This window comes from Eptatretus burgeri, chromosome 15 (assembly GCF_056783735.1).
Source record: "Eptatretus burgeri isolate ZD-2024b chromosome 15, Ebu_testis_v1, whole genome shotgun sequence".
In the NCBI taxonomy this organism is placed as follows: domain Eukaryota; kingdom Metazoa; phylum Chordata; class Myxini; order Myxiniformes; family Myxinidae; genus Eptatretus; species Eptatretus burgeri.
This window is the reverse complement of record NC_140975.1, coordinates 643,421-669,119: the sequence shown is the minus strand read 5'-3', so window position 1 is coordinate 669,119 and position 25,699 is coordinate 643,421. Positions and strand designations below refer to the sequence as shown.

Sequence of the window (25,699 nt, the reverse complement as noted above, 5' to 3'; positions counted from 1 at the left end):
GGAACTGTCTCTTTGGATAGCTTGGCCTGAACAATTTGACGAGCATTCAAGTCAGGTATGGGAGCATGCACCGGAGCAGCATGTTGCTGCATGCACTTTTCACCGGTACTCCAGGGGCCTCCATCTGGCCATCCCCATCTCCTTGAGATGCCGATCAACCTGCTGCAACCACGAGGCACGTGGTCAGCCCATTGGCTGCCTCCACTCACGAGGCTCCCTCGCTGAGAGAATCTGGTGAGCAGGATCAGCGTCAGGAAAACGAGCAACATGTCCATACAGACGCAGCTGACGCTCATGGACAATGCAGGTAACAAACCTCATTTGAGTCTCTCTCAGCAACTGCAAGTTGGGCACAAAGTCCCACCAGTAAGAGCTAAGGATTCTCCAAAGAGACCTGGATCCAAAGGAATTAAGTCTCCATCTCAGATCCCTGGTCAGAGTCCAAGTCTCACATCCATAGAGCAAGACTGGAAGCACCAAGGACCTAAAGACTTGGATTTTCATCCTCCTGCACAAGCACCGTCAGTGCCACACCCCATGATCCAGTGAATCCATGACTCCCCAGGCCCGACCCAGACATCTATTGACCTCTGGCTCACGGCCAGCTGAGACATGATTATCACTGCTAAGGTAAGTGAATCTCTCCACGACCTCAACATCCTCACCACAAACATGTACAGACAGGATAGCAGCATCCAAGATGTCATTGAAAGCCTGGATCTTAGTTTTGACCAAAGAAATCCGTAATCCCAGCGACTCCGACTCCTCATTCAGCACTTCGAGGGCCCCCAAAAGGATATCTAAAGTCTCCGCAAAGATGACTGCATCATCTGCGAAATCAAGGTCGGAGATCTCGACATTCCCAAATGATGCACCGCAGCTTGATCTCTCCAATATCCTCCCCAGAATCCAGTCGATACAAGTGCTGAAAAGTGTGGGGGCCAGTACACACCCCTGACGAACTCCATTATCAACTGGAAATAAGTTAGAGATGGTATCACCACACCTCACAGCACTTTCAGTACCAGAGTATAGTTCAGACATCAGATTGATCAGTTTTGGTGGCACCCCACGAAGACAAAGAATCCTCCAGAGGGCATCCCGCTTCACTGAATCAAACGCTTTCCAGAGATCAACGAAGGTTGCAAGGAGCTCCTGCCGAAACCCTCGTTTGCATTCGGTGACTACCCGAAGAGCAAGGATAAGGTCAATCGTTGACCTCTTTGGTGTAAAGACTGACTGCTCTGGGTGCTGGTGCTCAAGCAGATGGTGGCCAACCCTATCACGAATTATCTGAGCAAAGACCTTGCTCGGCACTGAGAGCAGTGTCCCCTCTGGGTAGTTATTGCAGTCCTGGCGATCACCCTTTCCTTTCCAGAGAGCGACAACAAGGTCCCTCTTCCAGTCAGTTGGGATGATGATATCTGTGGTCCAGGCAGAGCACAGAACTGTATGCAACGACACGAGTACAGTGTTTCCACCAGCCTTGAGAAGTTCAGCATGGATGCCACAGACCCCTGGAGCTTTTCCCCTTTTCAACTGCTTCACTGCAGTCTGTTTTTCCATAAACGAAGGTGGATCACCATTGATTGGAGGGTCAGCAATTGGGTTAGTAACACCCCTGACATCCAACTCAAGAGCTGGTGGATCAGCCTGGTGCAACCGCTCAAAGTAACCGGCCCAGTGGGCCTTCACTTTGGACTCCTCTATCAAGAGCCTACCACCCTCTACTCTGACTGCAGTACACCGAGGGATGGGCTTGGATGAACGCAATGCGCAAATTCCCCTGTAAGCAGGATGAGAATCACTTGACCACAGATGATGCTCCACCCACTCATAGATTCCTCATACATAGGCCTCCTTGTCCACCCTTGGTGCACGTACAGTTTTACGCCTCAACTCACTGAACAGCTCAGCTCTGTCATTAAGCCTGGCCCTCCGACTCTGGCCATGGTATCTAGTGTCCCTTGAGGAAAGGGACGAGCATTACAATTCATAAAATGAGAGTCCTCATGGTGTAAAAATACACGGAAGACTAGAACGGCACACAAAGACTTTTGTCACGTCAGTCTTTCAGGACTGCCACTGGTAACATGTAACCCAGTGCTAGGTGCCACATTGTTGGGTTGTCGGCGACTAAACCGACACCCCTCATGACTTGCCAGCTTGCGACAACCTTGAGAAATCATCAAGCCAAGTATGGAGAAATTAATTCCTCCTACAGATGTCTCTGTTCTCGTGACAGATATTCCATGGTTCACTGAGGCTTGCCGAATGGCTGACAAAGCTGTCTGTCTGGCATATAACAATTGGAGTAAAAGCCCCCGTGTTGTTTCCCATGACGCTCTGATAGGTTTGCCTTGCCCCTATCAGAAAGTGAAGAAGGAGGCTAAAAGACAACACTTCCAGAGGACAAAAGATCGTCTGACCGCTGGAGTAACCAAATCCTGTGATTAATGGGTGGGCGGTGAAGAGGAGACAAAGGAAAGGATGACATTCTAGGATTGCAACCTTTCATAAGGATGCTCACATCTCAGGAGAAAGCGGATATCTTTTACGATCATTTCTTTTATTCAAGTGTACAATTGATCACACTGAAAATGACTCTCCTGATCTCAAAGCTCACCTGAACACTATGAAGTTCCGGCCTCGTGACACGAGATGGATCTTGCAGAAGTTAGACATAAATAAGGATTCCGGACCTGATGGAATTGAAAATAGAGTTCTCAAAGAGTGTGTATCAGTCTTTGCCACACTTCTTGCCAAACTGTTCTATTTCTGCTTTCGCCGTGGCCACTTCCCTTCCCCCTGGAAGAGAGTCAATGTAATTCCAATGCATAAGAAAATCTCACGCTCTGTCCCAAATAATTACAGGCCCATTAGTCATCTAAGTTACATTAGCAAGCTTATGGATGGAGTTATCACACCACACTGAGGAAACAACTTATTGGAAATAACGTCATCAGCGACAATCGGTTCGTCTTCTCTTCTGGTCATTCGGCCTCAGACTTGCATACCTGAGTCATGAGTGGATGTGTCATCTCAACAGATGTCAGGAGGGTACAATTGTGGCTCTTGACATCAAAACTGCATTTGATAGAGTATGGCACAATGGTTGCTGGCCAAGCTAGATGCTAATGGAGTTGGAGGACAGCTGTTGCAGTAGTTATCCAACTACTTGATTGGCAGACGTTTTCAGGTAGCGGTCAACAGCCAAACATCAAATTTAACTCCAATAACCAATAAATGCAGCTGTACCTCAAGGATCAATTATTGGGCCCATGGTGTTTTCAGTCTAAATGAGCTGTGTGAGTGATGTGTGCGACAACCTCCATAATCATACCTGCCTCTACGCCGATGATAGTACCACCTACTGTCTGTTGGATGAAGAGAATGCCATCATTTTCCTGAGGGAGGATTTCTCGAAGATCTACGAAAGGGAGCAGAAATGGAATGTCCTATTCGCTACTGAGAAATGAAAAGTCATGTGTCTCAGTGGATGACCACCTAGTGAGCAGCCTCCGGAGCTCTTTATGGGTGGCAAGCCCCTGTGGGGCACGTACATGTGTTGGACATATTTGGAGTCAGGTTCTCATTTAGCTTGGGCTTCCAATCTCATGTGAACTCCGTTGTCATTAGAAATAGACAAAGAGTGAATGTCCTTTGTAGTATTGCTCCATATTTGGATCCATTTGGCCGAGCCATTGTGCTCAAAGCCCATGTCCGGAGCACAATGGATTATGCTCCTCTCACATGGATGTCTGCAAGTATTATACATCTTCAGAAGCTGGATGATGTGCAACGTCGTGCTATATGTATCATCAAGGCCCCTCCACAGGAAATGAATATCAACCCCCTACGACACAGCAGAACTGTAGCATGTCTTGGTCTAGTGTACAGACTACACACAGAGGAAGCTCCAGCACTTCTCTCTCTCAAGTTCATGCAACCTGCATCATGGACTCCAATAAGGTCCACTCAAGCAAGTGCTTTGGAAGCTGTGCTGTGCAGGGTCTTACTGGCAAAAGGGAGAGTAGTCACTTGCTCAATACAATAGTTCTTAGATGCGCAATGATACCTGAGTGAAACAGCCAACCAGATTCCACTGATGGTCACCTAACAACATCCAGGACTACGACTTTCTGCTCTAGAGCACACAAATATCTTGAACCCAATATACTGTTGTTATACTTAAAAATAGGACTGCCTGTCCTGAAGCTCACCTGGACCAGGAGCAACAGTCACCCCCTTAGACCCTGAATTTTTTAATGCCATGAACAGGCTTTTGGTATATTAAGGGTGATAAAGGTTGTGGTCAAGTTTCATCAAAATTGTGTGTTTGGTTCAAGCGATGACTGAAGTGTTTACAGACTCACTGACTCACTCACCTATGGACAATGTTCGATCGTATAAGCTCACCTGACTAAAGTAAAGGTGAGTTAATGATACCGTTGGTTCTTTTTTTAAATTTACACTTTGATATTTTGTTTTCATGGTATAAGTGGGCTCTGATTTTAGGTTATTTCTCCGAAATAAGCTCACAAAGTTGGTCCCAGTGTCCGGCCATACGTACGTCCATTAACATTTGTCAAAAATCATCTCCTCACAAACTACCCGACCAACATGGACTAAATTTGGTACGATGCATCAGGACAGCAAGGTCTCTGGGGTTGTGCTCCCCATCTAGATGTGCCCTCATATAGGGGTGAAAGGGGGGGGGGTTCCACAAATATTAATATTTTATTGAAAAATGTTCGTCTCAGAAACAACCAGCCAGGTCCAGACCAAACTCGCCACGAGGCATCCGGACCATTCCTTTACCCTAAGTTGTGCTCCTCATGGCCGTATATCCCCCAAAATGGGGACCAAGGGCCTCCTCCCCGAATCCCTAATTAACACTAAAAACATCTTCTTCTCCACAACTACCTGAGTGATACAGCCCAAATTTGGAACAATGCATCAGGACAGTAAGGTCTCATGGGGTTATGCTCCCCATCCGGTTCTGCCCATTCAAGGTGGTGAAAGGGAGATTTGCCTCAAATATTGGTATTTCATTCAAAAGTCTTCTCAGAAATCGACAACTGGATTCAGACAAAACTGGCCATGCAGCATCATCACCATATCCTAACTTTAAGTTGTGCTCCCCATGGCCGTATCTCCCCTCTCCTAATCCCTCAGATTTTGGGATTCAAAATAGCCATCAATCCCCTATGGGGCTACTTTTGGTGTCTGTTTATTCGGAAAATAATTTTTTTTTAACTTTGAAGAGTCCACACCTCTGCCTGGCTGAACAGTTTACATTTTGTATCCACTGATCGGTCGGATCTGAATCCGGACCTGAATCAAAATCGAGTCGGCTTGTTCTTGGTACCGAACCAACTCGTCCACCTCGTTTTGTCATCAACCCGTCCACAACTTTTTCGCCCTCCTGGAACGTTGTTCTGGAGAGGTTATGGGATGGCGTGTTGTCCGTTCGTTTGTCCGTCCGCAAATACTTGCAACTTCTTCTCTGAAACTACACATACGATTTCGATGAAACTTGACCACAACCTTCATCACCCGATATATACGAAAGTTTATTCATGGCATAGAAAAGAAATCGGGTCCTGGGGGGTATAAGGGGGTTGCCCCCCAAAATTTGTATTTGCTTTCTTCTCAGAAATGACACACAATTCCGATGGAACTTGACCACAACCTTTATCACCCGTGATGTACCAAAGTTTGTTCACAGCGGTTAAAAAATAAAATCCATCGGTGTTTACTTTCTTCTCCGTGACATATTTTGTGGGTCATCCACACCTACCAGTGGTTCCCTGGTTATCTTAAGGCCCGGTCACACCTTGACGTTTTAGCCAGCGATGGCAACGTATTAAAATGTATGTAAAACGCTGGCTGACGTTGAACTTTTGATGTTTTTTTTTTAAGATTCGGACGTATTCATAACGAGTTGGTCGTATGCATAACATATTAGTAATGGACACAGAACGTTTTGTTGTGTTATAGATAACTTATACCAACGAATGCTGAACCTGTTGTCGGCCTACACAACCGATGCCCAACGATAGTCTAACTTCGGCATAGCGCGTTGCACGCATCGCCGACGATGTCATGACGTAGCCTATTAAAAGGCTGACGCACAACGATTCGAATCATAACTGCCGTAGAAATGGAAGTGTCAACATCGCGGTCACACCTTGGCGATCTTGATCTTGCCAGCGTATGCCGACCTAAGAAAAATGTGTCTAAAACGTTGGGGCACGTCAAATACGGTATGAGTAAGTTTGGTATATGTGAGTAGAACGCTAAAGTACGCTATCATACGTCGTAGTAAGTAGAGTACGTCAAGAAATTTTAAACATGTTCAAAATTTTACGACGTACTCGGCGTATGACACACGTTCCGCTTGCGATGGGGATAAGTTTTATACACGATATGTGGACGCTTACACACGTCCACAAAGGCTACTTATAAGCTACTCATAAGTCGAAACACGTCGCGGTAATGTCTTTTTTACGCGAAACTTATTTCTAACTTATGTTTGACGTGCTTTGAACCAATTCTTTACCTAGTCCCAACACACATCGACGTATGTAGACGTATTCCAATGACGTCTTCCGGTCGACAAAAAAAAAAAAATTAACGTGTTTCTAACTTACAACTGCCATATAAAGACGTGTTCCCAGCAGTTTTGGGAATTGGTATATAAAAATGCTGCTCATAAAAGGGGAACCCAACAGTGTTTTCGAGTTCCTTTTTGAGTCGATGTCCATGTCAGCAGTATTAGTATTAGTATTAGTAGTAGTATTAGTATTAGTATTAGTAGTAGTTTGTTCATGTTGGCAGTAGTAGGTGAGTGTGAGGGGGAGGGTGTGGGTTATGATGGATCCTCCTTGCGTCCGCGTGTCCACGGGTAGGTTCATAGGCTGCCACTCAACGATTTAAATGGCTGCATCTCCACTATTGAAAGTAGACGCTTGCGCTCAACAATTGGATTTTTTTTACACTCAACGACTTTTAAACGGTACCACTCAGCCATTTTCATTGTTTACAATGAACGATTTAAATTGCTGTCACTCGCCTTTGTTTTTTGACGCTGAGGTTTTGAAATTTGAAGCGTGTCTTCTGAACGTGTTAAAACGCTCAAACTCGACTATTTTAAATAGACGCTGCCGATGGACAATTGGAATCATAGCCAAGCTAGACATCGAAGTGTGAACATCCTCGTCATGCCGAAGAAAAGTTTGAAGAATGCTGCAAATAAGTGTCCTGGCCGTGGCCGTGGACGCTGACGCAAGGACGATCCATTATACTGACGTCTTTCAGCCTATGAGTAACTTAAAAGTAACGTCTGTCGATGTGTGGCAACGATCGCGTAACGTGCCAACAACACGTTAATCATAGGTTAGAAATAAGTTTCGGGTACGCTAAACATTACCTCGGCGTGTCTCAACTTATGATTAACTTACAAGTAGCATGTGTTGACGTCTGTCAACAATCGCAGACCGTGCATACAACTTGTGGCCAGCGTAGCGGAACGTGTGAGTCATACGCCGGCATACGTCGTGAAATTTCAAGCATGAAAAAATTTGAGGACAACCGAAAAGTACAACGTTTAAAGCCAACGTACAACGACGTATGGCAGTGTTTTTCAGCGTGCTCTCAACGTTATCAAAACTTACCCATAACGTATTCAACGTGTGCCAGCGTTTTAGAAAAAAAAATCAAAAATCGGCATACGTTGGCTAAAACGTCAAGGTGTGACCGGGCCTTTATCCAGCTGCTACCAGGTGAGCACCCAGGGGTATTGCCCCTCCGTTTGAAATATCGTGCTGTATATCGTTTTGGCCTGATCTCTCAACGGTGAGCAATTACTTTAAAAATTCTCGAATCCGGATTCGGATGTTCAACAAAATCGAATCAATTCTTCTTTGTCACACACCCGACATGCCCAGCAAATTTCGTCCAAATCCATCCATGACTGTTTGAGATATCCTGCTCACAGACAGACAAACAGGGATGAAAACACAACCTTCGTCCACGTTCGGTGGTGGAGGTAAAAGTTGATTATCCTCTTTATGACAATCATTGAATGCACGAGTCGAGGCTCACAGACCGTTGCTAATTAGTGCAGATTGGTTTTAATCCATTGTGAGGTTCAAAGTGCTCTTCGGTCACAACTGTGAAGCACAAGTTCCCTTTTAAGTCTAATGGATGATATTGCTTTAGGTGGTTCATCAGATCACAACAAATCCCCAAGTTCGAGCAAAACGAATGCTGGAATGATGTTTGAATCAAAGGGTTCCTTTCTGTTCTGTGACAATTTATTTGAATGCAAACGGTGCGTGCGTGGGCGCACGCGTGTGTGTGTGTGTGTGTGTGTGTGTGTGTGTGTGTGTGTGTGTGTGTGTGTGTGTGTGTGTGTGTGTGTGTGTGTGTGTGTGTGTGTGTGTGTGTGTGTGTGTGTGTGTGTGTGTGTGTGTGTGTGTGTGTGTGTGTGTGTGTGTGTGTGTGTGTGTGTGTGTGTGTGTGTGTGTGTGTGTGTGTGTCTACTCGTTGACTGTTGGAATATTTTCCAAAGTGCTTGGTTCACAAGACTTCCTGAACACTTATCATTGCCAAACAAGCTTCCTCGATAAAAATACACATCTCGTACCCTGAGTTTTGGGAAATACTCTCAACAAATAATAAATACACCAATCCTACTCTCCTTCCTGGTTATGACGAGGCACAATTGTTGTTCAGAAACAACAGGAATGCTTTACCTGTGTCGAGCATGTGTTCACTAATGTCGAGAAATGTCGTAAATTTAACCAACAAATTTGATAACCTGAACACCACAATGGTTTAAGCCCTAACCAAACCCCTCCATGGTTTTAAGTCCCAACACTAACCCCACAATGATTTAAACCCAAACTGAACCCCACAATGATTTAAACCCAAACGAAACCCCACAATGATTTAAAACCAAACTGAACCCCACAATGATTTAAATCCAAAGTGAATCCCACAATGATTTAAATGATTTAAACCCAAACAGAATCCCACAATGATGTCAACAATGATTTTAACCCACACTGAATCCCACACTGATTTAAACAATGATTTAAACCCAAACTGAATCCTACAATGATTTAAATCCAAACTGAACCCCACAAAGATTTAAACCCAAACTGAATCCCACAATGATTTAAACCATGACTTAAACAATGATTTAAACCCAAACTGAATCCCACAATGATTTAAACCCAAACTGAACCCACAATGATTTAAACCCAAACTGAACCCCACAATGATTTAAACCCAAACTGAACCCCACAATGATTTAAACCCAAACTGAAGCCCACAATGATTTAAACCCAAACTGAACCCCACAATGATTTAAACCCAAACCAAACCCCACAATGATTTAAACCCTAACTGAATCCCACAATGATTTCAACAATGATTTAAACCCTAACTGAATCCCACAATGATTTCAACAATGATTTAAACCCAAACTGAATCCCACACTGATTTAAACAATGATTTAAACCCAAACTGAACCCCACAATGATTTAAACCCAAACTGAATCCCACAATGATTTAAACCATGACTTAAACAATGATTTAAACCCTAACTGAATCCCACAACGATTTAAACCCAAACTGAACCCCACAATGATTAAAACACAAACTGAACCCCACAATGATTTAAACCCAAACTGAATCCCACAATGATTTAAACAATGACTAAAACAATGATTTAAACCCTAACTGAATCCCACAACGATTTAAACCCAAACTGAATCCCACAATGATTTAAACCCAAACTGAACCCCACAATGATTTAAACCCAAACTGAACCCCACAATGATTTAAACCCAAACTGAACCCCACAATGATTTAAACCCAAACTGAACCCCACAATGATTTAAACCCAAACTGAACCCCACAATGATTTAAACCCAAACTGAACCCCACAATGATTTAAACCCAAACTGAATCCCACAATGATTTAAACCCAAACTGAATCCCACAATGATTTAAACCCTAACTGAATCCCACAATGATTTCAACAATGATTTAAACCCAAACTGAATCCCACATTGATTTAAACAATGATTTAAACCCAAACTGAATCCTACAATGATTTAAACCCAAACTGAATCCCACACTGATTTAAACAATGATTTAAACCCAAACTGAATCCTGCAATGATTTAAACCCAAACTGAATCCCACAATGATTTAAACCATGACTTAAACAATGATTTAAACCCTAACTGAATCCCACAATGATTTATACAATGATTTAAACCCTACCTGAATCCCACAATGATTTAAACCCAAACTGAACCCCACAATGATTTAAACAATGATTTAAACCCAAACTGAATCCCACAATGATTTAAATACAAACTGAATCCCACAATGATTTTAACCCAAACTGAATCCAACAATGATTTAAACCCAAACTGAATCCCACACTGATTTAAACAATGATTTAAACCCAAACTGAATCCCACAATAATTTAAACACAAACTGAATCTCACAATGATTTAAACAATGACTTAAACAATGATTTAAACCCAAACTGAATCCCACAATGATTTCAACAATGATTTAAACCCTAACTGAATCCCACAATGATTTAAACCCAAACTGAACCCCACTATGATTTAAACTGATTTAAACCCGAACTGAATCCCACAATGATTTAAACCCAAACTGAACCCACAATGATTCAAACAATGACTTAAACAATGATTTAGACCCGAGCTGAATCCCACACTGATTTAAACAATGATTTAATCCCACACTGATTTAAACAATGATTTAAACCCAAACTGAATTCCACAATGATTTAAACCCAAACTGAACCCCACAATGATTTCAACCCAAACTGAATCCCACAATGATTTAAACCCTAACTGCATCCCACAATGATGTTAACCCAAACTGAATCCCACAATGATTTCAACAATGATTTAAACCCAAACTGAATCCCACACTGATTTAAACAATGATTTAAACCCAAACTGAATTCCACAATGATTTAAACCCAAACTGAACCCCACAATGATTTCAACCCAAACTGAATCTCACAATGATTTAAACCCCAACTGAATCCCACAGTGATTTCAACAATGATTTAAACCCAAACTGAATCCCACCCTGATTTAAACAATGATTTAAACCCAAACTGAACCCCACAATGATTTACACCCAAACTGAATCCCACAATGATTTAAACAATGACTTAATGATTTAAACCCTAACTGAATCCCACAATGATTTAAACAATGACTTAATGATTTAAACCCTAACTGAATCCCACAATGATTTAAACAATGATTTAAACCCAAACTGGATCCCACAATGATTTAAACAATGATTTAAACCCTAACTGGATCCCACATTGATTTCAACTCAAACTGAACCCCACAATGATTTAAACCCAAACTGAACCCCACAATGATTTAAACAATGATCTCAACCCAAACTGACCCCCACAATGATTTAAACAATGATTTAAACCCTAACTAGATCCCATAATGATTTCAACAATGAGATAAACCCAAACTGAACCCCACAATGATTTAAACCCTCACCTAACCCCACAATGGTTTAACCCCTCACTTGTGTTCTCTCCTGTAGTTTTTCAGGAAGAATATGTTGGGGTTTGATTACCTCCGCCACTGAAGGTGAAGGAGATTATGTTTTCACCCCTTTCTGTTTGTTAATTGCTGGAATCCTTCAGATTTCGGCAATTATGTTGGTCGGTTGTGTGTGTTTGTCTGTCTGTCTGTGTTTGTGTGTTTGTTTACCTTGTAGCAGCCACACCGTTTCAGCGATCATGACCAAACTGTGTGCAGACGTCGGCCATGGTCCAACTTAGACACTTGTCGTTTTTGGCGAATCTCGGTCAAAGGTCAAGGTCAAGGTCACCAAAAAACCGAAATTCTTATTTTCGCAATAATATCCGCTAAAATGGTCGTATCGACTTCAAACCAAATCCAAAATGTGCATCTTCCAATTCTGCATCCAACCATATGTCTCATTGGGGTGTCACACCAACACTCTTCTTAGCGGTCGGGGGTCGAATGTCAGGTGGGTCGGGTCAAAACTTTCAAATTGCGATAAAAACGCCATTTCAAGTCCGATTGACTTCCAAGTTATGATCATGACCAAACTAAGAGCTATAACTCATTAAACAGGAGCACTATCGACTTATAAGAACCAAATTGATTTCCAGTTTTTTGTTTTTTCCGAGATCATGGAGAAATGACAAAGTTATTCCGGAAATTCCTTGCTCAACGAGCAATCTCATTTGTCTGTTTGTCTGTTCGTGTGCAGGATATCTCAAAAAGTTTTGGATGGATTCGGATAAAATTTTGTGAACAGGTTGGGTGAAGATCCGGATCTGACTTCGAGAAGTTTTTAAGTGATTCTACACCATTGAGATATTGGACTAAAAATGATATCTAGCACAATATTTCAAAAAGTTGTCAACGGATTCGGATTAAACTTGGTGGACATGTTGGGTGTGTGACAAGGACGAATTGATTCAATTTTGGTGAAGATCAGAATCTGGATCTGGATACGAGAATTATTTAATTTTTAAAGTGATTCTTCACCATTGAGAGATAGGGCCAAAAACGATATAGTTCTGTTTAGCATGATATTTCAAACATGTATTGGTCCGGATATGTTCTCGTGGATCAGGTATGAGGTATGTGCTCTACAGAGTGCCCTTCTAGTTTTAACAGTGAATTCTTGGAGCAGGGACTGGAGAGATCATTTTGGAAATTGAAATGAAGCAATCGATAAAATCAATGCTGGTGTTACCTGTCGGTACCACCAGCTGGACTTGTGAGATTGATTGATCACGTGCTTTTGTTTGCCGAATAAAGACCCGCTCAGTCGACTCGGTACATCATGCAGGAAAGGAGAAGAAATGGACCTTCCAACCGGTCACGTGTGGATCGTGTTCGGATCGTGCTGTCGTGTGGGAATCGAAAGAACTCCTATTCTGGCTATTCCACGAGCGTCGACACAAACATGATCACGTGGTCTAAAGGCTCTCATTGTCTCTGCACTTCCTGCACCCGAGCTCGGGAAGTGTCGGCCAGCTGAGTGTGAGCAGGAAACTTTGTGAAAGGGTTTTCCGGCCTCTCCAAACAGTCCGACTACTTTTCTCAGATCAATTTGATTCTTAAAAACAGAGTTCGAGAGAATTGTGCATTTTCTTTTGTTTCTCAAAAAAATCTTGATGATGTTAAACATCCATATTGTCAAACAAAGATTGTGATTGTTATCGGTGTCCAGTCCGACTGTTGTTTGGAGAATTACAATCTCTGGTTGATCGAATGTTCTCGGCACAAGTAACCACTTCATGGAGCACGTAGTGTCGTCTCGCACGCTCATTCTAAACAAGAATACCATCGTTAACTGAACATGTTACGATTATGACACACTGCTATTATGACCCATATAGCCATATCATCCGTGCACTTTATGATGTCACATATTATCCGTAGCGTTATTAATTAATTATAGGATATATTTAGGAACACTTTTGTGCACATTAAGCGATATTGCATCAATGAAGATGAACATGAAAAGACATTCAAACTACATTGCCCATGGCGAGTCGAACATTTGTGTGAAGTTTCGCATCGATCTGTTCAGCAGATCTGGAGAATATTTTTTATAACGTTTCTATTTTCAATCCAATATTGGCCGCAAGACCACGTGACCGATGACCTCATCAATTTAATTGCTCACACATCAGGTCGGAGTTCAGATATATGATGTTTTTCGATTTTTATTCAACCAATTGTGGCTGGAATACCACTTCATGGATGACGGAATCATTATTACCTTGATGACGCGTACCACGTTTCAGGTTTTTTCCATTTAACGGTTCCGGAGAAGATGTCCAATTTTTTTCCTTCAATCCAATATGGCTGCCGTAACATGTGACCGATGACATCATAGTCGTGTGTGTGTGTGTGTGTGTGTGTGTGTGTGTGTGTGTGTGTGTGTGTGTGTGTGTGTGTGTGTGTGTGTGTGTGTGTGTGTGTGTGTGTGTGTGTGTGTGTGTGTGTGTGTGTGTGTGTGTGTGTGTGTGTGTGTGTGTGTTTTCATAAAGCATAACATTCTCTGCAAAATTCCACTACCCCCACCCACTCTCTGTCCCAACCTCACTCCACCCCTCCCAATACAGTGCAGCATCCTCCCACCTCTTTCTCTCTCTCTCTGTCTCTCTGTCTCTCTGTCTCTCTGTGTCTCTCTTTGTCTCTCTTTGTCTCTCTCTTTCTGGACAGACGGTGGTTATACACGGATGGTGGTTATCTCTTGCACTCATGAAGGGAAAAGTGGGGTTAAGCGGTCGGTACACTCCAGGTATTAGTGGGTTAGGATGAAGCTGATTGATCATGGAACACACCCCAGGTATGAATGGGGTAGTAGACAACTGATTGGTGAAAGAACACACCCGGAGTATGATTGGGATCAGGTGGATTACTCATTAACAGTACTCCAACACGGTGTAACTTTGTTGGCATTTCATGGCAATGGCACAGCCATGAAGAAAGGTCTTTTCAGGTCACGAAACTCAATCAGTACAACAAATAATTTATTTATTGTTGGAATTTTTTCTTGGAACTGGTGACGGGGGCTGGTTTTGGATATTAAGGTCCTGAGTTCATCTGAAGCGACAATCCAAAGCGGTTCGGTTGCCATGATCCCATGTGCAAGCTGAAGCGATACTCAAAAGTGGTTAGGTTGCCATGATTCGGTGTGCAAGCTGAAGCGATACTCCAAAGCAGTTTGGATCCCACGATCTGGTGTGCCACTGAAGCGATACTCCAAAGCAGTTAGGATCCCACGATCTGGTGTGCAAGCTGAATCGATACTCCAAAGCGGTTAGGTTCCTATGATCCTGGTGTGCATGCTGAATCGATACTCCAAAGCGGTTAGGTTCCCATGATCTGGTGTGTAAGCTGAAGCAATACTCCAAAGCAGTTTGGTTCCCATGATCCGGTGTGCAAGCTGAATCGATACTTCAAAGCGGTTAGGTTCCCATGATCTGGTGTGCATGCTGAAGCTATGCTCCAACGCAGTTGGGATCCCACGATCCGGTGTGCCACGAAAGCAATGCTCCATAGTGGTTGAGTTCCCACGATCCGGTGTTCAACTCTGAAGTGACAATCCAAAGCGGTTAGGTTCCCATGATCCTGTATGCAAGCTGAAGCTATACTCCAAAGCAGTTGGGATCCCATTATCTGGTGTGCAAGCTGAAGCAATACTCCAAAGCGGTTGGGTTCCTACGATCTGGTGTGCAAGCTGAAGCAATACTCCAAAGCAGTTGGGTTCCTACGATCCGGTGTGCCAATAAAACAATGCTCCATAGGGGTTCAGTTCCCATGATCCAGTGTGCACTCTGAAGCGATACTCCAAAGCGGTTCGGTTCACATGATCCGGTGTGCACTCTGAAGCAATAATCCAAAGCAGTTGGGATCCCACGATCTGGTGTACAAGCTGAATCAATACTCCAAAGCGGTTAGGTTCCCATGATCTGGTGTGCATGCTGAAGCTATGCTCCAACGCAGTTAGGTTCCCTCGATCCGGTGTTCCAAGAAAGCAATGCTCCATAGTGGTTGAGTTCCCACGATCCGGTGTGCACTCTGAAGTGACAATCCAAAGCGGTTAGGTTCCCATGATCCTGTGTGCAAGCTGAAGCTATACTCCAAAACAGTTGGGATCCCACGATCTGGTGTGCAAGCTGAAGCAATACTCCAAAGCAGTTGGGTTCCTACGATCCGGTGTGCCAATAAAACAATGCTCCAGAGGGGTTGAGTTCCCATGATCCAGTGTGCACTCTGAAGCGATACTCCAAAGCGGTTAGGTTCCCACGATCCGGTGTGCAAGCTGAAGCAATACTCCAAAGCAGTTAGGTTCCCACGATCCGGTGTGCAAGCTGAAGTGATACTCCAAAGTAGTTAGGTTCCCATAATCTGGTGTGCACTCTGAAGCGATACTCTAAAGCGGTTATGTTCCCATTATCCGGTGTGCACTCTGAAGTGATACTCCAAAGTGGTTATGTTCCCACGATCCTGTGGGCAAGCTGAAGTGATACTCCAAAGCAGTTAGGTTCCTATGATCTGGTGTGCAAGCTGAAGCAATGCTCCATCGTGGTTAGGTTCCCACGATCCGGTGTAACATTTAAGAAATGCTGCAAAGTGGTTAGGTTCCCACGATCCGGTGTGCAAGCTGAAGTGATACCCCAAAGCAGATAGGTTTCCACGATCCGGTGTGTAAGCTGAAGCGATACCCCAAAGCGGTTAGGTTCCCACGATCTGGTGTGTAAGCTGAAACGATACCCCAAAGCGGTTAGGTTCCCATGATCCAGTGTGCAAGCTGAAGCGATACCCCAAAGTGGTGAGGTTCCCACGATCTGGTGTGCAAGCTGAAGCGATACCCCAAAGCATTTAGGTTCCCACGATCTGGTGTGCAAGCTGAAGCGATACCCCAAAGCATTTAGGTTCCCACGATCTGGTGTGCAAGCTGAAGCGATACCCCAAAGCGGTTAGGTTCCCACCATGAACACATTTAAGAGACAAACGAGCACCACACAGTGAGACGCCCCAATGGTGGTGTGATTCAGCCCCCAAGACGAGACCCGTGACACGCCCCGAGCGCAGTGTGGTCCCGCCCCTGGGGTGACACAGAAACCGCTCCATGAAGCGGTCGCTCAGCGAGTAATAAACCGCGCCATCAGCGAAACCAGGGCTGCCCTGGAGGGAGGCCAACACCGCGGGGAAAATAGGCGCCGTCGGGTCTGTTTCTCTTTCCGTCGCATCCCGTCTGCACTCAGACTCGTGTTTGTTATGTCGAACCAACGTGGTGGCACCGCCTCGGCTTACATTCCACCACAACCGTGAACCATGCAACGGTCGCGGTCTCTATTCGAGCGAAAAAAACACGTCCTCCACTATCATGATGCACTCGGCCTTTGTTCTTCCTCAAGAGTGTACACATCCCCCTACAATCCACCACCAGGACACACTCATGAACCCCCGATCCACCACCAGGACACACTCAACCCCCGATCCACCACCAGGACACACTCATGAACCCCGATCCACCACCAGGACACACTCATGAACCCCGATCCACCATCAGTACACACTCAACCCCGATCCACCGCCAGCACACACTCATGAATCCCGATCCACCACCAGGACACACTCATGAACCCCGATCCACCATCAGGACACACTCGTGAACCCCGATCCACCACCAGGACACACTCAACCCCCGATCCACCACCAGGACACACTCAACCCCCGATCCACCACCAGGACACGCTCATGAACCCCCGATCCTCCGCCAGCACACACTCAACCCCCGATCCACCACCAGGACACACTCAACCCCCGATCCACCACCAGGACACACTCATGAGCCCCGATCCACCACCAGGACACACTCGTGAACCCCGATCCACCACTAGCACACACTCAACCCCCGATCCACCACCAGGACACGCTCATGAACCCCCGATCCACCACCAGGACACACTCATGAACCCCGATCCACCACCAGGACACACTCATGAACCCCGATCCACCACCAGGACACACTCAACCCCGATCCACCACCAGGACACACTCATCCCCCGATCAACACCAGCACACACTCACGAACCCCCGATCCACCACCAGGACACACTCATGAACCCCGATCCACCACCAGGACACACTCGTGAACCCCGATCCACCACCAGGACACACTCATGAACCCCGATCCACCACCAGGACACACTCGTGAACCCCCGATCCACCACCAGGACACGCTCATGAACCCCGATCCACCGCTAGCACACACTCAACCCCCGATCCACCAGCAGGACACACTCAACCCCCGATCCACCACCAGGACACACTCATGAACCCCGATCCACCACCAGGACACTCGTGAACCCCTAACACTCAACCCCGATCCACCACCAGGACACACTCCGCCAGTGAACCCCGATCCACCACCAGGACCACCACTAGCACACACTCAACCCCGATCCACCACCAGGACACGCTCATGAACCCCCGATCCTCCGCCAGCACACACTCAACCCCCGATCCACCACCAGGACACACTCAACCCCCGATCCACCACCAGGACACACTCATGAACCCCGATCCACCACCAGGACACACTCGTGAACCCCGATCCACCACTAGCACACACTCATCCCCCGATTCAACACCAGCACACACTCACGAACCCCCGATCCACCACCAGGACACACGACCGGTCTCTGTTCCCGCATCGGGGTGCACTCACCTTCCAGCCGGCGGAGCTGTTGGTGTCCTCCTTCCCCCTGAAGTAGGGCACACACCGGACCATCCACTCATAGATCTGCGAGAGTGTGAGGCGCTTCTCCGGAGTGCTCTCGATGGCCTTGGTGATGAGATCCGCGTACGACAGGTTTCCCCACGCGTTCCGCCGGGCCGCGCTTTTCTTACCGCCCGAAGATCCCCGACCGAGACCGACTCCACGCACGCCCTCCGCTCCCGGGATCAGGGACTCCCCGCCAGCTACTCCCGGATCCTCCGAGGACTCTCCGGGTCCAGGATCGGGTCTGCGCAGTGGCCAAGTGCACGATCGCGGCCGACTCACGGGGGCGAAGTCGGGGTCAATGTTCGCAACTGGGGACTCCGCCATGGCAGCGTCGAAGCTGTCTCGGTCGGCTCGCGCCGTTCGTCGGGATCCTCTGTTAAAACCGGCTCCTACGTCACGTCTCTCTGACGTCAGCACGCTCGCACGGCGATCGGACGGGAGCAAAGTGGGAACCTGGAATGAAGACGTCGGCTCTGCCGCCCACCCCCCCCGACCAGCGAGACCCCTCCCTCCAGGTCTGGGCCGCTTATCGCCCGCCGTGACGCATCGACACCGCGTCTGACCCGCAGACATGGAGCTGGGTGGAGGACACGCAACCACTACAACTACCGACAAACTGTACGTATTCCAAAGCGCTTTTGACAAACACGTGGCAAAATTTAATAAAGTAAATGGGCCAATTTAAATAAAAACCACTTGGGACCCGCCACGCGAAGGTGACGTGGTTGGTGGGGCAATCGCAGACAGACACAGACACAGATTAGAGATTAGACAGACAAAGAGGCAGACATGTTAATTTGTTCTTGATTCATCACTTCCTCAAATACCAGGTGAGTGGTTGTGGATACTCGGGGCAGGAGCACAAAGTCCCCGACCCGAAGGGATAATGTGCGACGGTCACGTTGAACTGCAAATGAATGATCACAAACGTGTCACCAACTGCACAATGCTTCGGAAACTTTGAGGGAAAATAATTTCCTTTAAAATATATAATTTATTTTATTTGCGTATTTGCTCAAAAAAAAAACAGTCTCGTCTTGTTTCAATGGTCCAATCATACAAATAAATATATCGGGATTAGGATGGAATGGAATCCTGCTCAGTGTTGGGGTAATAAATATATCGGGATTAGGATGGAATGGAATCCTGATCAGTGTTGGGGTAATAAATATATCCGGATTAGTACGGAAACCTGATCAGTGTTGGGGTAATAAATATATCCGGATAAGGATGGAATCCCCATCAGTCTTGGGGTAATAAATATATCCGGATTAGTACGGAAACCTGATCAGTGTTGGGGTAATAAATATATCCGGATGAGTTAGGAATCCCCATCAGTGTTGGGGTTATAAATATATCCGAATTAGTACGGAAACCTTTTCAGTGTTGGGGTAATAAATATATCCGGATTAAGATGGAATCCCCATCAGTCTTGGGGTAATAAATATATCCGGATGAGTAAGGAATCCCCATCAGTGTTGGGGTAATAAATATATCCAGATTAGTACGGAAACCTGATCAGTGTTGGGGTAATAAATATATGCGGATTAGAATGGAATCCTGATCAGTGTTGGGGTAATAAATATATGCGGATTAGAATGGAATCCTGATCAGTGTTGGGGTAATAAATATATGCGGATTAGAATGGAATCCTGATCACTGTTGGGGTAATAAATATATCCGGATTAGGATGGAATCCCCATCAGTGTTGGGGTAATAAATATGTCCGGATTAGTACGGAAACCTGATCAGTGTTGGGGTAATAAATATATCCGGATGAGTAAGGAATCCCCATCAGTGTTGGGTAATAAATATATCCGGATTAGAATGGAATCCTGATCAGTGTTGGGGTAATAAATATATGCGGATTAGAATGGAATCCTGATCAGTGTTGGGGTAATAAATATATCCGGATTAGTACGGAAACCTGATCAGTGTTAGGGTAATAAATATATCCGGATTAGAATGGAATCCTGATCAGTGTTGGGGTAATAAATATATCCGGATTAGGATGGAATCCCCATTAGTGTTGGGGTAATAAATATATCCGGATTAGTACGGAATCCTGATCAGTGTTGGTGTAATAAATATATCTGGATTTGAATGGAATCCTGCTCAGTGTTGGGGTAATAAATATATCCGGATGAGTAAGGAATCCCCATCAGTGTTGGGGTAATAAATATATCCGGATTAGAATGGAATCCTGATCAGTGTTGGGGTAATAAATATATCTTGATTAGGATGGAATCCCCATCAGTGTTGGGGTAATAAATATATCTTGATTAGGATGGAATCCCCATCAGTGTTGGGGTAATAAATATATCTGGATTTGAATGGAATCCTGCTCAGTGTTGGGGTAATAAATATATCAGGATGAGTAAGGAATCCCCATCAGTGTTGGGGTAATAAATATATCTGGATTAGGATGGAATCCCCATCAGTGTTGGGGTAATAAATATATCTTGATTAGGATGGAATCCCCATCAGTGTTGGGGTAATAAATATATCCGGATTAGAATGGAATCCTGATCAGTGTTGGGGTAATAAATATATCTTGATTAGGATGGAATCCCCATCAGTGTTGGGGTAATAAATATATCTTGATTAGGATGGAATCCCCATCAGTGTTGGGGTAATAAATATATCTGGATTTGAATGGAATCCTGCTCAGTGTTGGGATAATAAATATATCCGGATGAGTAAGGAATCCCCATCAGTGTTGGGGTAATAAATATATCTGGATTAGGATGGAATCCCCATCAGTGTTGGGGTAATAAATATATCTTGATTAGGATGGAATCCCCATCAGTGTTGGGGTAATAAATATATCCGGATTAGGATGGAATCCTGATCAGTGTTGGGGTAATAAATATATCCGGATTAGAATTGAATCCTGATCAGTGTTGAGCCTCTCACTCTCTCTCTTTGGGTCTCTCAGTCTCTCACCACAGGAACGTTGGTCGTATTTATGACTTCTACCGTCTCCTCTCTGGGCGAGCCGCCCCCTTCCCCTCCACCCCTGCCCTGTCTGAGATATGTCCCCCCCCATATTTCTGCAGGACACTCTGTGAGCAATCCCCTTCTGTAGTGGGGCAACTTAGCATAACAATTGTGCATTTTGTGAGGAAAGCACCAAATTTGGCACACGAGTAGCCTATCATATTGTTGTGGTTGACCAAATTCGCAAACCACCATTCAGGTCCCTGAGGTGAGATATCTCGGTAAGTATATGTGTAGTTAGGCCCAAACCCGTTGTCTCGAGGGAATAAATGTCATTCATGAGGGCTGCGACTCTTCAGGATAGCCGTTTTTCTTTTACTATCTTTATTTTGGACCAGCCGCCATTATTACCACCACCAATCACGTCTCAACAGCCATCACAACAACAACCACCAACCACAACGCCACTTCACAACAACAACCACCAACCACAACGCCGCTTCACCACAACCGCCACCACCTTTACCGTCACAACTCGCCACCATCGCATCACCGTCATCTCGCGCCACTCGTGGGCACCAATGCTGGACTCGTGCGGGGCGCGCACCGAGCAGCCTGTTCAGAAACCACGGACCTTCCGCAGAAAAACGGATCAAAAACGACTCACGCCCACTTTTGTTCCGTCCAATCGGTGAGCGAGGGGCGATTTGGCCCCGCCTCCAGGGCGTTGGAGGGCGGTCGCTATATGCAAATTCATGGATCAAAAAGCATTCACGCCCACTTTTCCTCGGGCCAATGGGGAGCGAGGTGAAAGGTCGGAGGCAGAGGGTCAAAGATGAAAGAGCGAAGCCACGGGGCTTATAAAAACGACTGCGTTCGTCGGAAGAGTTGAGTTGGAAGTGGAGAAGAGAGCAGTTAGCAGTTAGCAGTTAGCAGTTAGCAGTTAGCAGTTAGCAGTTAGCAGTTAGCAGTTAGCAGTTAGCAGTTGGGAGTTGGCAGTTCGCAGTTGGGAGTTCGCGGAGTCGGAGTGAAGAGGACGGAGCTGTGGAGAGGCGGCGGCGGCGAAGGCGGACGAGGGGGTGCTCGCGTCGGATTCGGGGAACTGCGGAGGTAAAGGCCGGCGGCGCGACCGAGGTCGTCGTGGAGACGCTCGTCGCGGGACCCGAGATTTTGTGAAATCCTCCTTTCCCCGAGCATCAGCAACCCCTCCTGTTTCCCCCCGCGCTGAGATAGTGCGACAAAAGGGGGCCCCCTTCCCACCCCCTACCAGACCCTGTCCGTGAGGCCCGCGGAGTTGAGGCACCACCGCCGCTCCGCGTCTCATCATCAGACGGGTAGGCCCGACACGGTCTCGGCCCCAGGCCCGCCTACCCCCTCATCCTGGAGGGTGGTTCTCTTTTCTTCTGCTTTGGGAATATGTGTTGTCGGCGCCGTCTGTGAAGTAAAATTGTATAAGTGTTGCCGAGTGCCCGGTAGTCGGATAGATCTGCATTGTTGCATTTGCTTTTTGTCTTCTTCTTTTACATGTGCTTTTGGTGGAATTGTATATGTGTGCTTTCCGTTCATCACGAAATAAATGTGCTTATTATTGAACTGTTTTCCCGCTTCGCTTCGTCATTTCTTTCATTGAATCCCCATCTTGCTTCACGTAAAGGGTTGGTCGTGGGCTAAGACGCCCGATAATTAATCGAACCGTCGAGGCCGACGAATAACACCGCTCGGTTATCCTGATAGTACGGAACGGGTCGCTTAAGTGGCCCGTGTCCGAAGTCGACCTGCGGCGAGGTGCGATCGCCCGGTCTACCCTCCGTGTGGGTACTTAGGTAGGTCGAATTTGGCGAGCAACCCTATCCCACGCGGGGGCCGATTGGCACGATCGCGGTGAGACCGAAAGGTCCACCCGTGACTGGTTCCCGGCGTTAGTCCGAGAGGGTCACGACTGGATTGTCCGTCCGGTGGGCGACGTGCCGCGATTCGAGTTACGTGGCCGTTCGCACGCCGGCGGGCGCGAATCCGCAACACTGGTGTCAGGTCGTGCGATATAAACCCATCGCCCTCCTCGCGGCACTGGTATCGGAGAACGGGAAAACGGGCTCTCCTGTCTCCGGCTAAATTCACGGGAATCGGTCCAGGGGTGAGAGGAGCGACCCCCGATTCCCTCCAAATTACGAGCGAGCTAAATTAACCCTTTAAGAGAAGCAAGATGGCGTCTCAAGGCGAGCGGGAGCCGGGGGTATTAGAAATGGATGTGGAATGTGTAGAATCCATGGCTCAGGATGAAATCCCCGTGCAGGAAATGTTGGTTGTACAGGAAAATGAACTCGCCCAACTGAACCCAGAGCCAGAAATGGGTGCGGCAGCGGCCGCGGTGTATGACACCTCCCCTCCCCCTCTCCACCAAAACCCTTCCCCAACCCCTGCCGAAACGGCTCACCCAAGCGCACCCGACATGGCCCAGCTATGCGCCATGCTGGCGGAAATGACAGCGAACATGATCAAGCAAATGAACGAAAAAATGGATACATACACAAATGAAATGAAACACGGAATGAAAGGCATGAACGAAAAGATGGATACAAATACAAATGAAATGAAAAACGTAATGAAAGGCATGAACGAAAGGATGGATACAAATACAAATGAAATGAAAAACGAAATGAACAAGCAAATAAACGGAATGGAAGCAAACATGAAGGAGGAAATGAAAGAGCTACGGGGTGAGACGCGGAACATGGGCCGATGCCTGCAGGCGGGCATGAAGGCCGTGACCAGGGAGATAAAAATGGCGACTCCACGTGTGGGAGCAAACGAGCTGGGTGGGGGTGCAACGGCTGACAGGCCCGCGGTGGTGGCGGGTGAAAAAATAATTCGGGGAACGTGTTGGGCGAGGGTCGTGACGATGACCGAAAGGGAAAAATTAAATGGGGAGACCAAAACGTGTGAGACGAGACACGAGGTGACGACAACGGAAATAATAGTTGAGACAAGGGAGGTAAAGGGTGAAGAGGTGACTGAGTTGGCAGAGACACGGGAGATGGGAACGATAAAGGGAAGACTACACGACGAAGACGGGGTAAGTGACGCACACACACGGAGGTAGTGGAGGATAATGGGGGTGAACTGGTGGACTGGGTGGAGGCCCGGTGCGAGCAGCTGGATGGCCTCCTCCAGGAACGAGGGGAGGGAGTATTCCCCCTTGAGGCGAGTCACGACCAGGTGAGTTCGGTCGTGCTTTGCGAGTTCGAGGGGAGGAGTGCTGCGAACGGGTGCACTGAGAGCTTGGGGGGTATAGAGGCCCCGGAGACCCTTGTGGGGACACGAATCCCCAGTGTGGTTGTCCCGGTGTGTGTGGTGCAAGGTGTGAGTGCGTCCCCGTGTGTGGAAGCGACCCCGTGTGTGAGTGGTGTGGTGGCGATGGTGCCGGAGTACGTGCTTCCCAGCACGCCGTGTGTGGATGAGGCACCGCGGGTGAGTTCCCCCGCGTGTGTAAGTGAGGGACGGTGTGTGGATGAGGCACCGCGGGTGAGTGCCCCCGCGTGTGTGAGTGAGGCACGGAGTGTGGATGAGGAACCGCGGGTGAGTGCCCCCGCGTGTGTAAGTAGTATGGTTTGTGTGAGTAGTGAGGCACGCGTGAGTGAACGGCCGAATGCAAGGGAGACCGTGTGTGTGAGCGAGCGGTATGTAAGGGAGATGTCGGTTGGCATGCGGGAGCACGCAGCCGCGTCTCCCGGTGTGAATGTAATGGAATTGAGTGTGAGCGTCGTAACACGCAGGTGTGCGTGGGTCGAATGGCGACGACGACGGCGACAGAGGAAAGAAAGCCGAGTAGCGGCTGTAGCTGTTTCGGGGACCGTGCCGGGTTCACCCAGCAGTGAGCACGCGGTCCGTGCTGTGCAACGCACGAGGCCGCCACGTGCTCGCTTGCGAGAGTGAAGTCCCGGTCCGGAAACGCACGCGGTGGATTTGCCGATCCCGCGGACGGACAAAGTTTAGGCAGGTAAATGGATTTGGACCGGACGGGTTCTCCACGCGATCGTGTTTAAGCTCCAACGGGCAAAGCACATGTGTTCGCGTGGGGAACCCCTCGAGACGTGGGGCTTGTGTTTTTTTTATGCGCACGGTGACGTCATGGCTGCACGCGGGGTTGGAATCCGGCAGGAGGGGTATCCCTGCCGGATGGTACCGTCCAAGGAGGGACGAGGTACACGTGCAGCCGCATGACGTCCCGGGCAGGTGTAAAGTGCGCGAGCTCTGAGTTTCCGCGCTGGTGCTGCGCATGTAGAAAAAAAAAAAAAAAAAAAAAGAGCAAGCCTCACTTTCGGGTGCACAGGATTCCTGGGCAAGGGGTGGAAGACCCCCTTGGCCTAGGGCA

General features: G+C 46.9%; 2 protein-coding genes across 3 annotated transcripts in view; one reads left to right on the top strand and one right to left on the bottom strand.

Moving 5' to 3' along the window:
• Positions 1-18,867, bottom strand: part of FOXO3 (forkhead box O3) — a 42,917-nt gene extending 24,050 nt beyond the window's left edge. Inside the window, exon 1 of one of the 2 annotated variants that reach the window (XM_085857623.1) lies at positions 18,331-18,867. In XM_085857623.1, the coding sequence (XP_085713749.1) occupies positions 18,331-18,711 (381 nt within the window). In that variant the 5' untranslated portion in view covers positions 18,712-18,867. The remainder of the gene's footprint in view (positions 1-18,330) is intronic. The other variant, XM_085857622.1, reaches the window with a different exon arrangement.
• A 76-nt stretch (positions 18,868-18,943) lies between these two features.
• The window catches only part of FBXL4 (F-box and leucine rich repeat protein 4), a 71,522-nt gene continuing 64,766 nt past the window's right edge, over positions 18,944-25,699 (top strand). Inside the window, exon 1 of the mRNA XM_085857629.1 lies at positions 18,944-19,005. Within this exon, the coding sequence (XP_085713755.1) occupies positions 18,959-19,005 (47 nt within the window). The 5' untranslated portion in view covers positions 18,944-18,958. The remainder of the gene's footprint in view (positions 19,006-25,699) is intronic.